At 34.7% G+C, this 17,924-nt stretch overlaps 2 protein-coding genes across 2 annotated transcripts; one reads left to right on the forward strand and one right to left on the reverse strand.

The window, feature by feature from the left end:
• Positions 1-823: 823 nt before the first annotated feature.
• LOC128155781 (serine-rich adhesin for platelets-like) lies at positions 824-10,464 on the reverse strand. The gene is made up of 18 exons (XM_052817637.1): positions 10,250-10,464; positions 9,439-9,552; positions 8,130-8,555; positions 7,671-7,838; positions 7,152-7,559; positions 6,837-7,007; positions 6,185-6,628; positions 5,916-6,080; positions 5,298-5,720; positions 3,945-4,847; positions 3,785-3,853; positions 3,171-3,338; positions 2,829-2,901; positions 2,358-2,539; positions 2,061-2,240; positions 1,821-1,948; positions 1,170-1,509; positions 824-958 (listed from the first exon to the last, which is right to left on the reverse strand). Exons 1-18 carry the CDS (start codon positions 10,281-10,283, stop codon positions 861-863), a joined length of 4,494 nt encoding a protein of 1,497 aa, XP_052673597.1. The 5' UTR covers positions 10,284-10,464; the 3' UTR covers positions 824-860.
• Positions 10,465-13,599: 3,135 nt separating this feature from the next.
• On the forward strand, positions 13,600-16,635 carry LOC128155737 (innexin unc-9-like). The gene is made up of 2 exons (XM_052817583.1): positions 13,600-13,875; positions 15,230-16,635. The coding sequence occupies exons 1-2, from the start codon at positions 13,733-13,735 to the stop codon at positions 16,620-16,622; spliced, it is 1,536 nt and encodes a 511-aa protein (XP_052673543.1). The 5' UTR covers positions 13,600-13,732; the 3' UTR covers positions 16,623-16,635.
• The last annotated feature ends 1,289 nt before the right edge of the window (positions 16,636-17,924 follow it).

Here is a 17,924-nt window from a genome sequence, read left to right on the forward strand (position 1 = left end):
TACGGTGGTTTCATCCGTAGTGGAATTTTGAACATGTTCAAAAATTGTCGCAGCTATACAAGTATTGCCACGTTTGGATACGATAACAGACGGAAAAGCCAATGGTCAATACATATCGCCATGAATGATTCCGGATCGCTTCCGTAGCTAATCCGGCATTTGATCCGTGAATGTGTGACTGGGGCATAACCGCTCTAAAGTTTGGTTTTTTTTTTTACTTTAACGCGCGATGGTATTTTTCGCAATTTAAAGCTTACCGTGTAACTAGTGTAAATTTTCCTCACGCGTAAATAACAACTTTTACAGTATACGTATCTCCGCATATTCTGAAATCTCTTATCCATGTAAAATGTATCCATATTTTTAATTGTCCTTATTCCTAGTCAAATATTTATTATGAAATGCAGTTTAACCACGACCATCTACCATTATAAACATAACATAAAGTTAATTAAATGTTTCTTTACTTACAATTAACTATCAAGTTTTTTGAACTGTAACATTCTTTTTACCGTCAACTTATTCACTATGAATAAATTTCATTTCTTCCTGCAAATAAGAAGTTTATAGACAAAAAAGTTTGGAATTTATTATTATGTTTTTATTGTTAAAATAACAGTATCATGTTGATATATAAGTTAAAATTGTATGGTGTTTAAGACAAAGTTGTCAATATTGAATGCAAAAACGTGTTAATCCAAAGCGTACAAGTGTGGCACAAACTTATAAGGATCCTTTAAGTCAATGAACCAATTCTTTTGATTCTTCAACGTTATTTCTTTCCATAAATTGGGGCAATAAACACTTATTCTGGTAATACAGAAGCACAGGCTTATTACCCCGATGAGGTATAAACCTCACTAAGTGGCAAACATTGTCAGCCACAAGAGACCACATCCTATGGTGGTTATAATGGTGATTGGTATCATACCGACAGCTATGGAAGTAAAGAACCACTCTGAAGAAGACAGAACAAAACAGGTACTCGTTACCAATTCTTAAATTATATATAATATTATTTGCTTTCATCTTTACTTGTGATAATTATTATTTGTTGATTTTGTCAAACAAACAAATTTCTGAGATACGTAGATTAATGAATATTCAATTTGATACGTTTGTATAAAAGGGTCATGGAAATGACTGTGTGACAAGAATGTTTTACTTACTAGGAGGTGTATAAGGTGTTGTGACCACGGGTTTCTTTATATTGACTATCAGCACTCCCTCCGCTCGATTCTGGGTATCATCACAACACATGTAAATCATATAGGAGTTGAAATCCTCATATCTGAATCTCGCTGTGCGAGTGGTTACAACGTGATAGAGGCTTGATCCTGGAGGGTCATTGGTGACGTTGAAGTTGAAGGTCTGTGGATGAGTGTGAGACAAGGTGCAGCACACTGGATCACCATAGAGATCGTTGACCTCAGTGGTGTAGATGACCTCATTTGGGGGCGTGTCCTCTTTGATGGCGATAGAGTTAGGAAGAGATTGAATAAACGGTGGCTAAAATATCGAGAATCCCCAAAATTAGTATTGTTAATTTGCGAAAATAAAAAATGATAGATTTGTAAATATGCTCTGTGTTAGTTAAGGTTTCTTGGTATTAAGGATTGTCAACGAATTAAATACACCTTAACATTTTCGACATTATTTGTTTAGTCATACAAGTAATTTAGAAAAAAATATAAAACATTTCCAATATCTTTATACAAATACATATTTCCTTTTAATGGCCACGACTATCGATCCTTATTTATCGTGTATCTTATAATTAAGGCCTGTAACACTACCTTTATAGATAGAAAGCATTATACCCAATTCTGAGCAGAAATGTCCAGTGATACGGAGGCTGTGTTCCCACAAGAGCCGTCAGCTGTCACAATCATGCGGTAAATGTTCAAATATCTGGACGGCAGTAAACGCCGAGCTGTTCTCAATATTCCTTAAAATACAACAATTTGGTTGAAATGAGACAAATAAATCTCTCTCTCTCTCTCTCTCTCTCTCTCTCTCTCTCTCTTTCTCTCTCTCTCTCTCTGCCACAACAGTTCTACCTTCAGAGTCCACGGAGAAATATTTCCACGTATCATTGACATCAAGTGGATCTGGTAGAATTCGGTAAGTAATGCTTTCCATGTAATCCACACCTTTCAAACCGAGATTCGCCACATATCCTCCTATCTCGATGTGATCCTTTACACTAATATTGTATGATGGAAAGTAGTTGGCTGTATCTTGATAGTATGAAATCAAATTTAAAGAATCAAGATCAAATTTGGAATAAGCTTTTGAGTTAAGAATCTTTAGTTACATAAATGCAAATAAGAAAGTTAAGTAAAATGCATCCTTACTGTTCTCAAGCGTAAATTTGACTACGTAGAATGCTCCTGAGATAACTGCAGAGTCCGCCGTCCAATTGAACTCTGTCCCCGGGACTAGATTCCTGGGAGATACAGTCTTCCGTGTCTGCGTTGGACAGCCTTGAAGACTTGAACAGTCCTTGAACATTATCAAATTCTCCTCTGCACATCGCCTTAATCCAAATGTAAGATTGCAATTATTGCACCGTTCAAACAGTTTATCACAAATACCTATACATTTTCATCACCACTCAATTCTAACCACCTTCCAGGTTATTATCTTTTAAATCTTTTACTTTCATAAATAAACAAAAAATGTCCATTTTTCGATCACTAATTATTAAAATAAAGTTCACGAGAACTCGTTCATGTAAAAGTATATGCATTGTCAACCTTTTAACTTTTAAGATAAACAATACCTTAAAAAGTTAAAATCAATGAAATAAGAAAAAGAAATGTTACCATCCTATGACGTCTCCGGGTAAGACAGCTATTCTCTCCTCCTGCAAAACAGTTACATTAGTGGTCCCGGCGTCTGTAATTAATGATAATATTTAAAAATCTGGACAGCACAACTCCTGCAAACCAAACCCTTAAAACAAGAGGTCGAAAAGCTACATTGCTCGTGCAAGTAACATTATAGAAGCTAGATCCAAGCAGCATAAATCAAATGTAAAACAAAAAAAAAAACAGATCTTCTTCCAAGGACTTTAAAAAATGTTTAATTTTGAATCTTATGGTTCTTTTTTTTTATTTTATGAGAAAAAAATGTATTACCAAATTATTTTATAAGTTAATGCCAACCGTTTAATAAAAATGAGTTCATTCCAACAAGTTTATATTTTCCGCCAATAATGGGACGCCAAACCATGAACTCCACAAAACCGGAAGTGTGATGCTCCACCTCCCACTCCGATATCCGTCCACAACACGATACTGTGGTGTCACTGTCGTTTAATAGGTACATTCTACCTGCAAATTTATGTATTCGTGTATTCTACACTTATAAAATTCATTCACATGTGAAAATGACTCAAACACTTAACATTAAAATGGTGAATTATCTCTGAAGGTTTTTTTCATATAGTTTCAGGGATAACTTGCATTATAAAACTTGAACGTGTAGGCCTTCTCTTGTAATATGATACGTAAAAAAGGTATCATAATATTCATATTTTTAACAAAAATATATAGCAACATTTATGTCTTTAGTCAGGTAAATCAAATAACAGTACACTTAAGTCGAATCGTAAATGAGATATATTTCAATAATACACCCGGTTGAAATTATGTTCTAATATTTGCATCAAGAGTATAGAAACTCTAAAGATTGCTTGAATAAAAGGGTAATGGCAAACACCAAAAGTTATTCTGAGAGAACCTTACTGGTCTTTCAGTTAAGAATTTGCAGGTCTTACCTATATCGTTGTCTACTTTTGATATTAAAGAGCTGTAATCCGGATAAAGTTTCGATTCAGTTCCGCAACCTGTAAGAAATTGACAGTTAATTAAATAGATAAAATAATTAAGCAAATTCCACATAAAGACAATAAGTTATTTCCATGTTCAGGGACCTACCCGCTATTGGTTGCTCTGTCGTCGTTGGAGGGATCGTTGTTGTTGTTGTTGTCCATGCTGAAGAAGAGCTCATTGTAGTCCCTGTTGATTCTGTTGTGGTATTCGGTTGTTGTGAAGTTGTCGTTGTGTAGGATGTGGAACTTTGTGATGTAGTAGTTTGAGAATTTGATGCTGTACTGGTAGTGAGTGTTGCGGTTGTCAATGGTTGAGTTGTGGTATTATCTACTTGTGTCGTTGCTAAAACAGTTTGCGATGTGACTGGCACTGACACTGGGGATGTTACAGAAGTTGTTGTCGTAAGTTGCACTGGCGAAGTTGTCGAATGTTGGGTTGTTATTGTTGATGTCGTATATTTGTCAGTCGTTGTTGTTGTTGGTTCGGTTGTTGTTGTTGTCATTTGCTGAGCTGTCGTTGTTGTAAATTGATCTGTAGTTGTTGTAGGTTGGTCTGTAGTTGTTGTAGGTTGGTCTGTAGTTGTTGTAGGCTGAGATGTCGTCGTCATTAGTAAGTCTGTTGTTGTTGTCTTAAGTTGATCTTGAGTTATCGTAGAATGAGACGACGTTGTCGTTAGTTGGTCTGGAGTTGTTTTCGTAGGTTGGGTTGTTGTCGTTGCGATTTCTGCCATCCTTGTTGTCGTAGTTTGGGCTGTTGTTGTTGTGGGTTTGTATGTCGTTGTTAATTGGTCGGTCGTTGTCGTAGGCTGGATTGTCGTAGGTTGAGTTGTAACTTCTGCTGTCGTTGTTGTCGTAGGTTGTGTTGTTGTTGTGTAGATCTGACACGTTGTTATGGCTGCTAGAACCTCTGATTGAACAGCTGACAGTGCTGAGTAGGAAGACACATAAAAATACTTCTGTTCGTCGCCAACTGTGTTCTTCCACTCTGTAGGATAACCACTGGCAATGTCTAAGCAGAAAAACAGAATGAAATATATTTTACCAACAAGCGTTGCCCTCATCATATTAACCCTTGAATAGCAAACATTACTTTGACAATACGTTTATACCCTTCTGACTTAGAGGTCAAACAAACATGCAGGATTTAGAGATCGAACAAACATGTAAGATATATTTAGATTGCAATATTTTATTTATGTGTTTGATTAAACGCACAAAAATACATTAAATTAAGAAAATAATTATATCAGTTTTCGGTTAAATTTTATAAAAAAAACCCCAAACATTTATTTAAAAGAAGCTTAAAACTATGAGCAAAAAATCAGGTTGCGGCAAGAGGTTTAATGTTGAATAGATATACATGAAGTATCTGAGAAATTAAACATTAGCATTTGCTATAATGTATAAATTTACAGAAGTATAGCTATAGATAGAGTTACATGTATAAAGTTTGACATACCTACAGCGAATATGTGGTTGGTAACGTTTCGGCGTATAAGTTCTCCTTCTGTGGCGGTACCTGATCGACTGCTGTCAATAGAAAACACGTAGAAATTGTCGGCATCAGCCCTGTCTCCGTTTGCAACAGTAAAAATTTCGGAAGCGGCGTACGCCAGAGCGTCATCAACGTAATTATATGAAATCGAGTCTTCGTCTGGAATTTTCTTAATGGCATAAGCGACTTCAGCGGAAGTAGAGTAGGTATTAAGATTGAACACTGTCTGTTGGTTGTTGTTGAAGGTAATGGCTGCAATTCTAACGGTGGTTGGTGAGACGTTAATTTGTGAGGCCAAGTCAGCGAAGAAGTACTTAAGGTGCAGGAATTTTTCATCTTTGGAAGAGGACGTTTGCTCCAGAATGAAGACAATATCCAGTTTACAATCTTAAAAAATTGGTAAGTGTTTAAACTACACCTTGTGCATAAAATATTTATATACATATTGTCAAGCTCAATTGTCTTTAAACAACTCGCAGTTAATACAAATATTTTATTTTTTTCTTCGACAACTTCAGCGGGTAGAAAACTTCAGATTGTGTATTTACATGGTATTGTCTCGTGTTAATACTCCATACAAACCTGGCGTGGTAATGTTAACTGGTAAGGGCGATGTTGTTGCACATTGTGTAAAGTTCGTCAAAAAATTCTGTCTATTACATGTCAAGCTAGAGAAATCCGGCCAGATGAATAGATTACTGGGACCAACCGCTGTCTGATACACAGCATAGGAAGAATATGCTACAACTGTTAAAAAAGTATGTGCTTGATGAGGTTTGATGAAAGGGCATTCAACAATAAAGCTCTTATATGATTCCTCGTATGAAAATTTGACAACAGCATTTACTGACCTATTATAAAGACTTTGTTGTTTGGGTCTAACGTCAGAACGGGGACATAATCTTCCACAGTACCGTAATCGTAGCCATGTGTCAACAAAATGTAAACATCTATAGCATCCACTCGGTCTCCATTTTCTTCCAAGAAAACGACTTCTGAAGCGTACTCTATCGCACGATCTGCATATCTGTATGAACGGCTGTAGGCGGAGTTGCCTCGGGCAATATTTGCAATGGCGGTTTGCACGTCTGCTGAAGTGTTGTATTGCTCCAATGAAAATACCATGAATCCGTTATCCCCATACGTGACTAGGGCAACCCTTATCCCATCGTCAGAAATTTCTATGTTTTTCATAATATTTATGAAAAAATTCAGTTGGTCATCGAATTCGGCAATGGATATGGATGTTGTATCATCCAAGATAAAAACAAGGTCTATCTTGCATGATGGAGATACTGAAATTATGATTAAAAAGATTATTTATAGCAAAATATCTAAAGATTTTCATGCTACTATTTGTCAGGTCAAGTCCTATATCTGAAACTATAACAAAACTTGATTTTGAAAAGAATAAAAATACATGCATATTGTACTTGCATATAAAAAAGTTGTTGGGTAAGAGAATACCTAAAAGAGAAAACACGTAGGTCTGAATTTACGTACTTGGTATCGAATCGGTGTTATTCGATAGTTGTGGACATGTTGTCATCATTGAGGTAACATTGCTTCTGATGGTGAACAGGTTTTCATCCCCAGACACATAGATATATCTTGATTCATCCCCACAGTCGTCAATCGTGGCTTTCCATTCAGTTGCATAAGAACTTCCTATATCTATAATATATTTGGTGTTGATGAGCCTTTCATACGCATCAATTTTGACAAATTGAAGAAAATTTAAACATTTTATAAACTGCATAGAGGGTGGTAAGTGTAGTTATTCAAGCCAGATTTTGAATGAAAGGTTGAGGCCATTACCAAGAGCAAAGAGGTAGGCATTGCCAGATGACCGTATATCTCTTCCAATGGAGTCCGTATTAGACGATGCTGTTCCAGTGAATATATAGTAATTCCAAGCATCTGCTCTATCGCCATTAGCGGAAGTAAAAATATTGTCTCGCGCATGCTCTAAACCAACGTTAAGAGACCGAGAATAAGAAGAGGTCGATGGCATTGCCTCGATAGCTTGACGTAACTCGTCTGAAGAATTATACATATTTAAGTTAAACAGAGTCACTGCAGTCGATGTGTAAGTAACAACTGCTACTTGTATGTTCCCGGAGGAAAAGTCAATCCCGTTCATAATTTCAGACATGAATGTCGATGTGTATTTTGTATCCGTGTAGTAGGAGTTCTCTACTATGAACGCAACATCCAGCTTACAATCTGTTGATGAGAACCAAACATGAATGAAAATAAAGCAGTGAGGAGAAATGCATGATAAGTAAAAATCTACATGTCAGTATGCTTAAAAACAATATTTTTTAAATGTCTTACTCGGTAATATAGGTGTGTCTACGGCGGTTGGACACGTCAAGAGTTTTTGTAAAAGACTTTGTCTGGCATGAACTAAGTCAGACGCGATGCTATTAATAGCAAAGTAATGGCTATTGTCTCCTACAGCAGTTAGTAGATCGCTCTCCAAGGCAGTTGATGGCAACCATCCTGAAATTCAGAAAAACAAAAATACACTGACCAGATTACATGTTGATTCCTATTTATTCGGGAAACGGTTTTCCTATGGCTGAATTTCATTTCAGCTTATCTATTAAGCTGTTGATAGTACTTTACAGAATATCTTAACTTTCATGCATTTCAATACATTTGAAAACATGGTATTAAAATAGTTGTAATTTCAGTGGAAAGGTTGACAGTGAGAGCCCAGCATATACACATATGCATATATGAGTCATAGGAAAATGACATGGATTTCTGTATAGAGAAGATAACTATTACCGACAGCGAACATTTTGTTTTTGTTGAACGTTCTGATGGTTGTACCGATGCCGGCCGCTGGATAACTGGAACTCTTGTAGGCGCTCAGCAGGACGTAGTAAGTGTGTGCTTCCAGTCGTTTACCGTTCTTAATTTTCACAAACTCAAAATACGCGTACTCCAGTGCCATCTTGGCGTAATAAGAAGACGAATACGATATTGGTATTGCTTCCAGTTCTAGTTTTACTTGTGTTAGATTGCTGATGAAAGGTTTTTCGTAGTCTATATTGGAGTCGTAAATGAGGTAGGCCACTTTGAGATCCACCCCTGCACTATTATTTCTGAGTTCCTCTGTGAGGTCAGCAAAGAAACCATTGATATCGTTAATTGCGGACCGTGTGTAGTAGCACCTCTCAATTACGTATACAATGTCAATTTTACAACTCGCTGTAAGAAAAAACATTTTGATATTTGTTATTTTTCAAAATTAAATGTATTAAGGGTGTTGTTTACTCAGGGTTTGAGTTCTCAAATTCGGATTATTATAAAATTCAATTTAATGAGTAAAATTTGTTCTAACCACAAAAAGTATTTATGAAATGAATTATTATTGACAAAAAAATCGATATTTTTAAAAATACTTAAAAACGATAAAAGACACCAAATCTCAAAATTTTGATCATTGACCTCATATAAATTTTTTGCCAACAGAATAAGGTCAATATAAGTAGTTCAATACTATAAATGTTTTCGTATTATCATCATTCAATTTTTTGTAAAATCGGATCAATAATGGGTAGGGATTTGAAAACTGATAGAGGAAATTCGGACTAGATTATTTTTAAAAAATGTTGCTGAAATCTTCATGCATTGTTTTTAGTGCCACTACCATTCTTAAACTGTATTTTATTTTTTAAAGTGTTTTATTATTTGTAATATTTTAACAATTAAGAAAATCTCAATCGTAGTGTAAAATTTTACGGGATTTTTCTTGATTTTTCAAAAAATATTCAATGGCCATTAACTCAAAAAGTAGGTCAGTGACCTACTTTTCCGAAAGTGAGAAACAACACTACAATCAAAGGTCTATAACATACAATAGATGGTTTTTCATTATCATCAGTGGATTTTTTTTCATTCTGAGTAAACGTCATCCTTAACGTTACTACTGTATAATATAATGGGTATTTATCAGAATCAATTTTTATCAAGATTTTACAAAATCATAATTGGTCAACTTTCTAGAGAATGTGCATATGGTTATAAAATGAAGCATTTTAACTACGAATGTTCATTGTAAATCATAAATATAACGGAGGTGTTTATTAACCTGAGGTAGTGGTTGTTCCTCCTGACGTATACGTAGATGTTGATGACAGAGTTTCTGACCCAGCGGTTGTCGCTCCTGTTGAGGTTGTCGCAGTGGATGGATTCGTTGACAGCACTAGACACAAGGAAATAAAAAAATGTTTAACAAAAAAGAAAATAGTTTTTGTGATCAAAACTTTAAGAACCCTTCCAAAATTGTGTAAAACCAATGTGGGATCATAATATTTCATTAGAAATAACTTATACTGTTTATCAAATTTAAGATTTTATTCGTGTTGTGAATATATCACGTTCTGATAGTCAGAGAATGAATTCTTTATAGAAAGCCTTTCCGGCTTTATTGGATTTGATCACGTGCCGACCGTATTTGATCACCTCATGATACTCAAAATATAAATCCTCTGTTCAAATATAAATAATAATAATTAAAGACATATTCGATTTCGTTCTAATCATTCAGTATATTATTTTTACATTTTACAGATAAAATGATGACATTTCTAATTTTATTTTCTGACTCAGAGGCATAAAACTAAACCGTGTCATCAAAGTCTGATAAAATTGAATACCTTAGTATATTAAGAACACTGAAGAAAAAATACCACATTTGATTAGCAGCAATGAAAATTACTTGGTTATTTTAAATTAAGAAATTTGATAATAAATTATTTGGAAAACAGTATGCATACAAAACCTTTGATAAAAAGGATCTAAAATATCTTACATGTATATCTTTTTGGCATTTATAATTGCAGTGCATTTCGTTTTCATTTATGAACATCAATATCAATACATCTTAACCTAATACTTACAAATTACGAAGAAGAAAAACACATAAATATCCATAATTTTTAACCTTGTCCTATTTTCAAGATGCGTCCATAATCTTCAACATTGTCTTGTATTCAAGATGTGTCCATAATGTTTGGGGCATTTCGGCGTGACTTAATAAGTAAAGAATAATGGACCATATTCCAACAAAGCATCTTTGTTTTTTTCGTCCATTTAAACGACATCATATTTCACAATGAAACACTGAAAACTGAAAATGATGCTTCTCAAATGAGAATGTCGCATGGTAGTTGCTACTATTAAGGATATAAGTCCATCGTTAGCTGTATCAACCTAGTACTATGCTAGTATCCAAAACATTAAAACAGCATACATAAATACCGTAAGATGTAGTAAATACCATTTATATGTTGAAACAAACAATTTAATCGGTATTTAAGCCACAATGCATCCCCTAACAATGGATTAAAAAAACGGACTATTTTATTTGGACCAAAAGTATACCATTCAACTGTTGTTGAATTTTAGTACACAATCACTTCAAGCAAAACAAACTTGATTTTGAGACGAGTTATTGAGCAATTATCAGTTAAAATCTGTAAATCAATTAGTATTGAAGGTCGCATTTAAAGATTATCTTTCTTCGTCTTTTTCTAACTTGCAAGGGAGCAGAGAGATAAACAATGCACCGTACTAATGTGATTTTATTAAAGGATTGGGCGGGGCAGCCGCGTTAAGTGCTCGTCTTTTGTGTTTACCTTTGTGTCACAGCATAGCAAATATTCATGAAGTTTTTTGTTAGTTTTTATTCATACCTTGGGTACATAATTTCGAACAGATATTGGAGTAACTAGTAGTTGGAATATTCATTTCTTTATCATGCACGGATCTAGAGGGGTGTCGGGGAGGTTTCGGACCCCCCCCCCCCCCCCGGAAAAATTTAAATAAAAATTTATTTAATTTAAAAAGTAAAATGACCGAACATATGCTTCGAACCCCCTCCTCCTCCCGGCAAACTTGAATATTCCTTTGACCCCCTCCCTCCCGAAAACCCGAAAAATGTTCTCCACTGATTCAAACTTATAGAGATTCTAATTCTTATTTTCTAAATTTAGAAATATTGTAACAACTATCCGCTCTTCGCATCATTCACAACCTCCTGTAGGAAACTCGTTGCAGTCTTCTTGCAAATGATAATATTTTAATCTGATTTATAACGTTGACAGAAAAATGTGTTTAAAAAGCAACGTTACATAGTATGTATATGGATTCTAAACATAAATGTTAGGTATCGTCTTCATATTTTTTTTACGATTTTATTTTTAAAAAAAAGGATATCGAGCATTGTAAATTAATCATAGGCAATCTTGTTGTGGTTTTTTTTATTCATAATAATTCAAAACCAAGTTTTCTGATAACAATTTTTGTACAATGGGTATGAGAAAGAGTTTGTTTTCTTTTGATGTATGACTGTGTATGTTCACGGAATTTTTTTTATTTTTTTTTTATTTTTTTGTAATTCATGTTGTATGTACGGCGGCGTGGAAGGGCCAGATGAAAAAAAAATTAATCTTTTTCGTTCGGACGAATTAGCTATTTGTTCGGACGAATAAGTTATTTGTTCGGACGAATAAGTTATTTGTTCGGACGAATTAGGATTCGTTCGGACAAATAACTTATTTGTTCGGACGAATTAGGATTTGTTCGGACAAATAAGTTATTTGTTCGGACGCATTGGCTATTTGTTCGGACAAATAACTTATTTGTTCGGACGAATTAGGATTTGTTCGGACGAATTAGCTGTTTGTTCGGACAAATAAGTTATTTGTTCGGACGAATTAGGATTTGTTCGGACGAATTAGGATTTGTTCGGACGAATAAGTTATTTGTTCGGACGAATTAGGATTTGTTCGGACGAATTAGGATTTGTTCGGACGAATAAGTTATTAATAGTGGTACATGTATGAGAGAGAGAGAGAGAGAGAGAGAGAGAGAGAGAGAGAGAGAGAGAGAGAGAGAGAGAGAGAGAGAGAGAGAGAGAGAGAAAGAGAGATATGTCATAATCATGGATACATAAATCTGAAAAGTCTAAGTAGATCCGCGTTAAGATGTATGCCAACTCTAGGCAGCGCAGGTTTTTTCTTTGCTAACTATAAGTTTTATTTCGCGCAATGCCAGAAGAAATGATTCCAATAGTCATAATTATATGATTCCGCAGGTGGATTTCGATTGTCGATGTTTATATTGAAAATGTAGTCATTCTTCTGTTTACTTGGGACACTGGACATACGAAATTATCTTTCGCCTTAACTTTATACTATATATACATGCATACGATCAAAGTTAACTGATATGCTTCGTTGGATTGTAATAATCGCACAATTACTTAAGTGACTTATAAGACAAACTAATTTTTACTTATACTTTGTAATATAAAGTCAGCAAAATAACCCAACATCCGGATCTAGAGCCGGGGTGGTCGAGGGGCCTTGCACCCCCACCCCGCAAACAAAACTATCTATCAGACCCCCCACCACCACCACCACCCCGGTAAATTTTTCTGGATCCGCGCATGATCATGTAAAACTGATTAGACTTTTCACATTTATGTATCAATGATTATATGACATCTCTCTCTCTCTCTCTCTCTCTCTCTCTCTCTCTCTCTCTCTCTCTCTCTCTCTCATACATGTACCACTATTAATAACTCATTTGTCCGAACAAATATGTAATTCGTCCGAACAAATCCTAATTCGTCCGAACAAATAAGTTATTTGTCCGAACAAATATCTAATTCGTCCGAACAAATCCTAAGTCGTCCGAACAAATCCTAAATCGACCGAACAAATAACTTCTTTGTCTGAACAAATCCTAATTCGTCCGAACAAATCCTAACTCGTCCGAACAAATATCTAATTCGTCCGAACAAATCGTAATTCGTCCGAACACGTCCGAACAAATCGTAATTCGTCCGAACAAATCCTAATTTGTCCGAACAAATAACTTATTTGTCCGAACAAATAACTTATTTGTCCGAACAAATATGTAATTCGTCCGAACAAATCCTAATTCGTCCGAACAAATAACTTATTCGTCCGAACAAATCCTAATTCGTCCGAACAAATAACTTATTCGTCCGAACAAATCGTAATTCGTCCGAACAAATAACTTATTTGTCCGAACAAAGAAGAATTTTTTATTTTTTCATCTGGCCCTTCCACGCCGCCGTATGTATGTACATATATGTAAACATCGATTGTATATTTCGCAATTTAAAAATATATGTAAATTCCAGATTGTACCAGTTATTGGGTTTTTTACATGCAATAACTGTATCAACATTATAAAAAAATTGTATGGCGCAAAATCAGTAACAGTACCTGATTTTACATAGTAATTTAATCTGTAATATACCAAAAGTTATTGTCTATATTTATATCGAGTTCAAAACCGCTCTTGCTCGATGTTTTAATTTTAAGACTTTAAACAAGTGAAACAGAAATATGACAGGATTCTTTAAAAATGCGTTGTTCCATTTCAATAAAGTTCACCACATTGATAAGAGTTTTGGATTTTTCCGACGAGCAGAACCTAAAGGTTCGGTACTTGGTACACAGAACACAGGAACAATGGCGATTTGGACTCAGTAAGTATATAACATAACTAGTAAATGTGAAATAATGTGAATTAAAATTTGTAAATACATGTATGTTTATACAATATTATGTAAATACAAGTTACTATAATTATCCACTTAATTACATTTATTGTATTTTCTCATGGTTTAAAATTATTTGCTAAAATTTAAATAATGAAATCCAGTGGGCTAAATGAAAGAATATTGTTATTGAATAAGTGAATTAATTTATCTCGATTATTTATTCATAGCAATGATTGTAATACATGTCACAGTATAAATCGTTTAATTTTGAATAAGACGAATATTTTATTCAATTGTTTAAAATAAATGTTTTAAAATATTTAAACCATACAATATACATTATGTAGAATGCTATCTAAACCATGTGGCTATCGACTTATATAAAGAGTATCCTACTCTTAAAGGTTACCCCATTTTGTTCAGAAAGAAGTATTTGGAAAACCAAACGTATACATGCATGAATAAATGACTGATGTCTTCAAATTAAAATGTTTACAATCACCGAGTATGACTTCCTCCATTTCTTAAGGAAATGGATTGTAATTTATAGCTTTTCAGAAACTGAGAGGACTGAAACCTACATGCCCTGTTTATAGAGAGAGAGAGAGAGAGAGAGAGAGAGAGAGAGAGAGAGAGAGAGAGAGAGAGAGAGAGAGAGAGAGAGAGAGAATGATTGATCAAAAAAAAAGATTTTAACTTGAATTTGAAACAATTTTTTCTAGATCTTTTGATTTAAAAAACCATGGTGTTGTTCGATCAAATTATATTTAGGTCATGTCACAGAGAGAAAAAAATCAATTATTTCCGATCTTGCGATTTTGAGATATACCGAGGCTTTTCTATTCTTTATCCTGTCGATAGAGAGATAACTAAATACACGCTAAGCCAATCTTGACTCTATCTTCTTTCAAAGTGACACTGCGTTAATGTGACCGAACACACACATAACGATGGGGGTCTTTTCAGACTGAGATTTACTCAACGACAATAGACTAAAAAACTTCACGGACTCAACCATTGTCATATTAAAATGTTACAATGTTTGGATTCGTTAGAATAACTTAGTTTTCCATAGCAATATTGTTATTACTGACGGTATATAAAAATGGGTGGCAAGAAAGGAAACAGGCGGAAAATATTCAAAATGTAAGTTTATCCTTGCTATCTACTAGTATGGTATTTTTAAAGGGGATGGGATGTGAAAAAAAGCTAAAAATCTGTTATTTAATTTTACGTAGATAGAATTAAGAATTTCCAGGGCTGCTAGTAGAGAGAAAAGAAAAACATTCAAAGTTTGTTTTCCGTACGCAAGTCAGTCATGGTTTTGTCTATTCTTTAGCCATGAAGATGTCCTTGGACCCGCTGGTGTATACAAGCGGCCCTTCACAGACGACAACTACGTGGACCGGATGAGCTATTACTACACCAACATGTTCCTGCTCTTCTACATCATGTTCTCCGTCTCCGAAGAGTGGTTCGAATTCCCGGTCAAGTGTTTCTGTCCCAACACCTTCACGGACGAGGAGGCCATTTATGCCACCCACGTGTGCTGGGTGGAGAAGATGTACTTCGTTCCGTGGAACAGTACCATTCCGAGTGATTACGACATCCGACAACTGGAAATGCAGATCCAGTATTACCAGTATGTTCCAGTTGCCTGCATGTTGATGTCGGCGCTGTTTTATCTACCTAGACTGATATGGAAGCAATGTACAAACTCGAGTGGACTGAAGCTAAAAAAGTTGATAGAACTGGCGAGGTCTTATCAGCTGGAGGATGCCAATGTCTTGCAGTTGAATGAACTCAAGTATCAGTATGGCCTCATAACCACAGATCCATACAGTGACGAGCGGAGAAAGGATGTCGTAAGGACCCTGACAGAGTATATAGACTTATATTGCTCCAAAGCTGAATCCTATAGGGCTGGTTTATTTCCAAAAATAAGGGAACGATTTGGGACCCTGTGTTATCTTGGAATAGGAAGGCACTACGGGAACTTTTTTCCGGCGCTTCAATTGGGTATTCGCATTCTATACTTTCTGAACGCATTAGGTCACCTATGGTTTCTGAATTCTTTCATTGGGAATGACTTTGCTTTCTATGGATATGAAGTCGTGAAGAGATTCTTCAACGGAGAGGAAAACTACATTGGAACTTCACGGTTCCCAATTGTCACGCTTTGTGATTTGGAGATCAGACGAATGTTCACATTTTACAGATACACTATACAGTGTGTGGTTCCAATCAATATCTTCAACGAGAAGTTCTTTCTGTTTCTTTGGTGTTGGCTGGTGGTCCTGTCTGTTTGTTCTCTTTTTAACCTCTTCATTACGTTTGTAAAGTTTGTTACCCCTTTTACGAACATATCGTTCTTGAAAAAATACCTTGCAATGAATGGAATTTATTCTAGAGGCGACAAGTCGATGAAGATTCCCATACTAAGGTTTTACAACCATTTGAAGCAAGATGGTGTTTTTATTTTACGCCTGTTAGCAAAGACAACGAATACAGTTGTGGTATTTGAAGTTGTCAGAGAATTATGGGAAAAATTTCGGGAGAGAGAACTAGACGAGTTTGACACAAAAGTAGAGAAAAATAATAACATGAAATTTCCCCACGTGAATGGCGTCGTTCGATTCCAAAATACGGTCATACATAACGGATATGGATTGCTTGCGCATTGCTCAGAAAGAGATCTGGTCAGGAGATTTCCACGGGAAACTTTAGTTTAAAGCACCGAATTCCAATAACTATCCAAACTATGCTCCAATGTGATAATGTCAATATTGCATAAAACTTGTTAGGGATATTTGATGGGAGGGAAGCATCTTTACTGGCCAAGTATCTGATTCGTACCCAAGGTGATTTTAACTGATTTAGCCAAGTTTTAATGTCTACCAGTACTAGACGTACTAAGGCAGGAATGGGGGAGGTGAAACTTTGCGCATGTATATTAGAACATTGTTTTAGTTGGATACTCTACGAATTGCATGACTATGTGCTGAAATGAAATGTCTTATAAGATATATGCATTTGATTTAAAATATGCAAATATTATTACTGATTAAGCACAGCATTGTTGTACAGACCTTAATTTAATAATATTTCATTAGTTGTAGATCAATGTGTTATTTTTCTGCATGTTTAGAAGGTTTTGATCATTAGTACTCCGTGCTTTAAAATATCGTATTTATTTTGTAGGTGCATTTCTGCATTTTCACATGGTTTCTGAAAATGTACTTGTTATCACCGGTTTTTATCTTGTAAATAAAAACGTCTACTAGTTTTTGGAAGAAAAATCAATTAATGACAATTAGCCTATGTTAAGCTGATTGAGCGAAATAGGGGTATACATATTCTAGAAACTGTAGAAAGCAAATACGCGTGTTGACCCCTATATTTTTGTACCTTTCCAAGTGTAACAGATGCATGCATAAATCTAAAATTCTAAAGAAAAAAATACACCAGTTTCCATTCGAAAATGTGTTAAGATATTTGAAACTTTTTAATAATTTTTATTTTCTTATTTGGTATAATTTCTAAACAAAGTATCTTTTGTTTTTTATCCGTTTATCAATAAAAAAAAAAACCATTGTGGTGTGTTTTTCACAAAAAAGTTTGGTTTAAAAGTATATATTTAAAAGTTTTTCTAAAAGTTGAAAAATATATTTATGATGCCGATTTGAGGGTTTTTTTGCGCAAAACTACAAATTCGGAACTCTTTATTTTTTAACCATAGGAAATTTAAACCAACTCTTGTATATTTGCGAAGCTTCAAGAAATCTATTATCAGGTTCTTTTTAGGGGCAATTTCAAACTACAGGTACATGTATATTTACTATAGGCATATATAGGTACTTCGAAGCAGATTTAAAAAATACTAGAATATAGCGATTTTCCTCAACTTGTAATATGTGAGTGGTAGTATCATTTTTTACCTTATATGTAAAAAATACTAAATTAAACCGTCTTGGTTTTTGTGGGGGACATCTTAGAATATAAAAATTCACCAAGTTTTCCTATATATTTTGAGT

This window comes from Crassostrea angulata, chromosome 7 (genome assembly GCF_025612915.1).
Source record: "Crassostrea angulata isolate pt1a10 chromosome 7, ASM2561291v2, whole genome shotgun sequence".
NCBI classification, from domain to species: Eukaryota; Metazoa; Mollusca; class Bivalvia; order Ostreida; family Ostreidae; genus Magallana; species Magallana angulata.